This window comes from Clytia hemisphaerica, unplaced genomic scaffold (genome assembly GCF_902728285.1).
Source record: "Clytia hemisphaerica strain Z4C2 unplaced genomic scaffold, Clytia hemisphaerica genome assembly, whole genome shotgun sequence".
NCBI classification, from domain to species: domain Eukaryota; kingdom Metazoa; phylum Cnidaria; class Hydrozoa; order Leptothecata; family Clytiidae; genus Clytia; species Clytia hemisphaerica.
In genome coordinates, this window is record NW_027103435.1 from 1 (window position 1) to 7,413 (window position 7,413).

Sequence of the window (7,413 nt, forward strand, 5' to 3'; positions counted from 1 at the left end):
TTCGTAGCTTAGTTTTTTGTCATCTTCAATTTATTGAAGAAAGCGGGAATTTAAAGCAAGAGCTAGATTGTCAACAAAGTGCCTTAAAAAATCTTTGAATAAAAGAAGAACTTAAAATTTTTAAATATTTTCATTTTGAAGAATAAGTGCAAAAAAGTGAAACATAGAAAATTTTATTTTTAATTGCATTAATCAAAATGGGGGATTTGGAAAATTTTCTATGTTTAGATTTTTGCACAAACCCCTGTATCTATGGGCAAGCACCCCGTTGCTAAGATGTTGGCTTGAAATCAAAAATGAAACCACTCAAAACAAAAGTAAAATCGGCCCGTACTCGAAATCCCGTAATCTTGATAAACGAGTATAAGTCTATACTGTTTCACGCAAATTTAATTGATTGCATGTCGTCCACCCGTTAACTCCAGACCAAGCAGAAGAAATAAAAGAAAAACTAAAAATTCACACCCCCTGGTAGGGAGGTTGAAACTCGCGCCTGTGGCAGTAACAAAAGCAGGATTTTTGGAAGGAAGGAAGGAAAAGTTTCACCAAATTCTTTTTCCAAGTTAAAGAGAATTTATTCAGCTTTTTTTTGCAAAGAAATTATCAAGATATGTCTTTTCGTTCTTTCAAAATTTTAAAATGAGTATGAGTGCGAGTTCGCGTGTGCGCTTTTTCAAACTTCTTGTTTACAGCACAGAAAATATATTTACCAGGGGATACTAAGAATAGAGCATTCTACTTTTTTCAGGAAGCTCAAATATGCACTAAAATTTTTTCGTTAGATTTACAATATTTTTTTATCCAACGTTAACATTTTAACAAGATAAATGTTTTTTCAAATAATCTTTATTCAAATAGTTTTGGGTGGAAAGCGCTAAGGGAAAGTAATTGATATGGTAACCCCCGTCTGTGGCTCGCGCTACAGTAAAACACACTCGCCCGTAACTTCCAGGAGGATTTTTTTTGTGAAACACTTTCAATTTCAGTGCCGTGGAAGATTTATAAGATAGCCGGAGGTCCTATCCTATTGCGTTTACACTGGGGATGGAAAGCCTAAAATGTAAATTCACACCCCATGCATTTGCAAGAATGTGTTAAACTGAAAGAGTAAAAATTAACTAAAATTTGATGGGTTATTTATCAAATTTGGTTAAGTATATTAATATTATTATTATGATCAAAACAATAAATAATTTACTTTCAGAATGTGCTTTATAAGCATCAAAAGATAACCTATTAAATTTACTGCCAAACATCAATTTCTACTTTTACTAAAAATTGGTAACTATTGTCAAAAAACTTTTGAAAAAAGAAAAATTGTAATTCATGGGCAAACAAACAAATTCCCTCAAAAATGTCAAGAAATATGATGATTTCCTGAAAATATTTTAAACATATTGACATATTGTATAATCCTGATAACTAGTTATTTTCAGGGGGAATTCTGCAAAAAAATTGAATTATTTTTTAAGGAGGATTTTTTCTCGCTTGAGATGTTTGTTATTTATTCATCTTATTTTATTTTTATACAGATACACGAAGATGGGATTTGCTGGTAACACTGAACCACAATACATTATTCCTTCCGGTAAGCCTAGTCTTTGTTTTAGATTTACTTGTGGTACACGTTTTTTTCTTTTACGTATAGGGTTCATTTGAGCTTAGGCTGTGTACCCAAAAATTCTATTGTTCTATCGATAACAATAAATCTATAGTTTTCAAGCCCAAATGTCAGCCTGTCTATGCTTAAATGTTATGCTTGTGAATAAAAATACATGTAGTACAGTCCTGGCAGCAAATGTCCTGGTAACAGCTGCAAATGCCGCTGTAAATTTTTGACAAATATTAAAAGAATTACATATATTAAAATAATTACCTAGATCCATATAGCACGAGCTCTTTATATTTAAAGGACATTGACGAATTCAAATAGCAACTTTTGAAAAGGAGTTTCTCAAAATTAACAAACAAATGCCATGGCAAAATGCTGTTTTCCCTCGGCAAAATTGGGAAAAAGCATTCTGCAGACCAGAGGCAAAAATAACTGAATAGCCAGGACAAGTAATCTAAATATTTCTACTTTCTCAGTTGTGGTGAAGAAATCTTAATATGTTTCAAAGAGACTTTATTTTTATTGTTTCAGCTATCGCAGTAAAAGAGAGTGCAAAAGTTGGTGGTAAATCAACTTCCTTCAAAGGTGTAGATGACTTAGGTAAGATTCTGTGAAATCAAATCATCTTTTCCTTTCAAGGAATTTCAGCTTTCAACCCTGATAGAAGGGGTAGATTTTACAGAAGACATATTTTGTATTATTTTGTATTAGTTTAAAAAAAGAATAGATCCATATGACTGGAACATTTTGCTCAAGTTTTCAGGGTGTGTAAGAATTTATTAATTTTTGTCGTTCAAGCAAATTCAACTCCTTGAATTTAAATTATCTATACAATAACTTTCAGATCTAAATTATAAAAATGAAGATGTTTTCTTAAATTAGTTCTTCTTCTGGCTTTTTTATTTAGTAAAGGGAAATATAATTCAAGCTTGGTAGAGTGGTACATCTGTACATATAGGAGCAGATAGGAGGTTTTTAATTTTCCGGATTCTGTTTTCTTTTGTTCGTAGATTTTTATATTGGGGATGAAGCAATAGACAGACCCACCTACGGAACCAAGGTTTGTAACGAGATCTTTATGTTTTGAGCTACTTAAATGTTTATTGTTGGTTTTTTCTGTTTCTCACAAGTTAAATACTTCAAGGGAAGAAATTTTGGTGGGATTGCCAAATCTTTTTTTTCAGAGTGAATTCAATTTGGCAGATGGCTTAAAAATTAAATTTTGCAGGGATTTAATTTTGCAGAGAAAGGATATATTTCTTGCCAAAAAAGCTATTAAATGCAAAAAAATCTGTTTTAAGGCCTGAAATAGCACACATTTGGGAATGAATATGATAGTTTAAATTTGGTGGGAATTTAATTTGGTGAATAGCAGGAAAAATTTAATTTGACGGGAGCTTAATTTAGCCAATTTTTCTTTCCCTTAAGGTATCGTAGGCGACTAATACATACAAAATTTTTAGTAAGCTGGATACAGGGACAAACATGTGGAATAGTTGAATCCTCAACGGGCAAAGGCAGTTGACAGGACTGTAACGGCTTAAAACGAACTTCGCACATGCAAGGCGACTAATAAATGCTAATAAACTACTAGATTAGTTTAAAGTTTATGTACTCTTAGGTTCCAAATAAACAGGGGGTTCGAATAAACAGGGGTTGGAACATTTTTCGAGATTTAATAAACGGGGGGCCTATTGCCGGGGGCTGGAAATGTACTTCTGAAAACTCAAAAATAAAGCTAAAAAATCTTATTTTCGAAAAATTAACAAGTGAGGGGGGCGTTTATTTGGAACCTAAGAGTACTTACTCTTACTTTTTTCTCTAACTCAGTGGCCGATTCGTCATGGTATTTGTGAAGACTGGGATCTAATGGAGAGATTCTGGGAACCAGTGTATTTTCAAATTACCTTCGAGCTGAGCCGGAAGATCACTATTTTCTTTTGACTGAACCTCCACTCAACACACCAGAAAACAGGGAATACACTGCTGAAATTATGTTTGAGTCTTTCAATGTTCCTGGATTATATATTGCTGTGCAAGCTGTGTTAGCTTTAGCTGCATCATGGACATCACGACGCAAGTTGGTGAACGAACCTTGACTGGCACTGTTATTGATTCAGGAGATGGTGTTACCCATGTTATCCCAGTTGTATGTTTCAATCTTTTTATTTGTCTCTAAATTCTCTTGCTTTTGGAACTAGATTGTATCTTGATGTTTCATAGTGATATTACTATGTAGATAAAAAGGAACCCTTTTCTTCTATATTTTTTAGCAAGAGATCGCCTTTGAACTTATCATAATTTCAAATAATGAGGAATATTCATAATCGCCCTTCAAAGCAAAGACCAGCGTTAATTTATATCGATGGATCAGGGTTTATTTTTTAAATTAGAATATCTGAATAATTTCAGGCTGAAGGATATGTCATTGGCAGTTGCATCAAACATATTCCCATCGCTGGACGAGATATTACATTCTTCATCCAACAACTTTTGAAGGAACGTGAAATTGGAATCCCACCAGAACAATCCATGGAAACTGCAAAAGCAATCAAAGTAAGAATCAGTGTTGCAACCTTTCTGTATATAGACAGGAATCCGTCCAGTTGCAGCTAGTTGAGATTTTTTCCGTCCCAACTTTGGACCGTTAAAGTTAATACTCAAAAACCGGCCCTTCCCAACATTGGTTAGTTTTTTTCATCCGGATTCATCAAAGTGGTTGCAACACTGAATAACATTGGAAAATAACATTTGGCTTATAATTTGAGAAGTATATCAAAATCTTTTTTTATGCTCAGCGCTTGGCATTACTCTAAAGGAAAGCGGAAAAGATTTGACCATGAGTCTAAATTTCTATTTTAGGAACGATTCTGCTACACCTGTCCAGACATTGTCAAGGAATTCACCAAATATGACACTGACCCTGCTAAATGGATCAAATCTTATGAAGGTCAAAACCATATTACCAAAAAGGTTAGTGTCTATAGTGGTTTTGTAAAACATCATGAAAGTCAGTCTTTTTATTGTTAGCTCCTAGTTTGGCTCTTGTTAAAGTCATCTAGTCCCGTAAGAATCCCATATTATACGAACCAAAACTCCCTGACACTTGCTTCTACTTGCTTGGCGAAAATAAAATGTAGTGTTGCCGGAATGCGGGTGAAGGAAAAAAGCTCTCATGCGACCGGCCGGCAAAACTAACTTTTGATCATTGAAATAGTACCTTAAAGATAACTTATGTACAAACAGTATGAGGTAAGCCCTGAATACTAATGTATCAATTACTAACGAACAAAACTTTATCTACAAGCGGGAATATCTAACTAAATGACGTTTGATAGCTTGAACGGTCAACTTGATTTTCTTTATGGTGAACCATATAGATGAACCCATATTCTGCGACCGGGTCAGAAAATTTCTTTTTCATCTTGCTGGTTTCTGGAAACACTACTTTTTTTTATTTTCTCTTTATCGTAATAATTTTTACTAAAAGTTCAAATTTTTTGTTTATCATCTTCTAGTCATATCTGGTCATATTCATGATATTCATGATGTAATCTTTTATACGGAAGCACACAAAATAATCAGGAACTAGTGGCAAATTTTGCCACTAGTCTTTTGTTATTTTGCCACTAGTTCCGGGTTATCTCGGGTGCTTCCGTATAAAAGATTACGTCATGAATATCATGAATTGTGAATATTTCAAAAATTCTTTTATTTTCTTATTTTTAGAAATTTGACATCGATGTTGGTTATGAAAGGTTTTTGGGACCTGAAATCTTCTTCCATCCCGAGGTAACATATTGCAACTTCAAGAAAAAAAGGGAAATTTCTGCTCTTGATACTGTACAATTTTTAGAGAATATTTTAACAGGTTTTTAATTTCCGTTTTTCTTTAAAAAAATGTTAAAACTCGATGTTATATTTTATTGTTTTTCAGTTTTCCAACCCCGATTTCTCCACATCCATTTCTGAGACTGTTGATTCAGCCATTCAAAACTGTCCCATCGATGTTAGAAGAGGTCTATACAAGGTAAGTGGATTTGATTCTCTATATTTTCAAACTAAATAAGGAATATCTATCATTTTATTTCATTCTTCTAAGCCTTGCCTCTCTTTCATTGCCGTTTCGATTCCTTGAATATTGTAATCTTGGAATTTCTTTTTGGTTCTTTTTTCCTAAAACAAACATTTTCACTTTCACTTTCAGAACGTTGTTTTGTCTGGTGGATCTACCATGTTCCGTGATTTTGGTCGTCGCTTGCAGAGAGATTTGAAGAGGGTTGTTGACCAACGTTTGAAAGCCAGTGAAGAAATCAGTGGTGGCAGAATCAAGGTAAAATAGAATCCTCCAATTGAAATTACAATGTCTAATATGATGAATGTATTTATGAAGAGGGCACTAAACTCTGTCCTCTAGATTAAAGACAGGAGATTATTTTGTAAAAGCAAAATATAACACCAAAGGGAATTCCGCTGCTTAAGCTACCGTTTTGAGTCAAATTTTAACGTAAATTGCTGTTGCTGTGAAGTTGTCTAGTCTTTTCTTAGAGTGAGCTCCTAGATAGAGCCTTTCTACTCCAGATAAGTATCAGCTCAAAGCTTAAAGGAGATATTGCTAACCTGTAATAAAAGGATCCAAGCTTTGTAAACTTATAGGATATTTTGACAAACATCAATTATGTATTATGTATTGAATGACATTGATAATTTTCTGTGTTCTATTTCTACAGCCAAAGCCAATTGATTGTGCTGTTATCACTCATTCTATGCAAAGATATGCTGTCTGGTTCGGTGGAAGTATGTTGGCATCAACTGTAAGTTTTCAAAGTTCTTTGAAATCCTCTTTTTTTGATTTTTTAGCGTATGTAAGGCTAAATATAAATTCGTTCTAAATTTTGATGTGAGCTAGAGGTTTTCTAATAACATAATTTACTTTGTTCGTATGGTTGACAATATAGTGGAAACAGCTACTATTTTTATTTAAGTCTGAAAAAGATTCTTGTATAGTCTCAATCGATCGTTTCTCTGTTCCTTTTAGCCTGAATTCTATCAAGTATGCCACACTAAAGCTCAATACGACGAATATGGTCCAAGTATCGCCCGACACAACCCTGTCTTCGGTACAATGTCCTAAATTTAAAGATTCAAAATCACACAGAGGAGAGAGAATTTTTGTTATTTGAAAAGCCCAAAATTGTGAACATATAAAATGTATAGATGGTTGCATTTTTTATCGTTATATTTTTTTTCCGAAATTTAATTTATGGCATATAGCAGCGGACTGGGAGAAGCATGCAGTTTTAAAGGAAACATCTACCAAAAAATTAATTATTTTCATAGACATAAATTAATAATAATAATGATGATGATGGACCATTCGATTCAAGATTGTTTGATCTTAGATGGACACTTTTTTGCTGCAGTGATGGGAATTTGTGAAAAGGTTTTTTTTTGTACGTTTAGGTTGTTATTTTCATCTTATCAAAAATTTGGTTCTTCTTTCCTAGGTAGTTTTATTATTAAAATGATGTTTTTTTGTTTTCATCGAGTTTTTTTTAATGATTTCTTTACACGATTTTCACTTTTATTTTTTTGTTCAATGACTTTTTGTATTGAAATGTTCTAATGGGTCAGTTTACTATTGCGTTGCAGTTGCTTTAATATTTTTTGAAGACGCTTTTCTGCAATTTTTTGAAGGACATTCTTTTCACCTTCAAACTACTAACAAATCCTACAAACAATAACAACACTTTTTAATTTTTATTTCATTTTTTGCAATTGATAGAATTTTTGTATAATAT

At 33.0% G+C, this 7,413-nt stretch overlaps 1 protein-coding gene across 1 annotated transcript; it reads left to right on the forward strand.

Annotated features, from left to right (window-relative positions):
* The first annotated feature begins 1,533 nt into the window (after positions 1–1,533).
* On the forward strand, positions 1,534–7,213 carry LOC136798127 (actin-related protein 3-A-like). Its single transcript, XM_067054710.1, is given in 13 exon segments — positions 1,534–1,588; positions 2,144–2,212; positions 2,623–2,672; positions 3,443–3,514; positions 3,517–3,687; positions 3,690–3,761; positions 4,025–4,168; positions 4,475–4,585; positions 5,342–5,404; positions 5,550–5,642; positions 5,820–5,945; positions 6,343–6,426; positions 6,651–7,213. Coding segments are annotated over 13 exon segments (1,197 nt in total). The 5' UTR covers positions 1,534–1,542; the 3' UTR covers positions 6,747–7,213.
* The last annotated feature ends 200 nt before the right edge of the window (positions 7,214–7,413 follow it).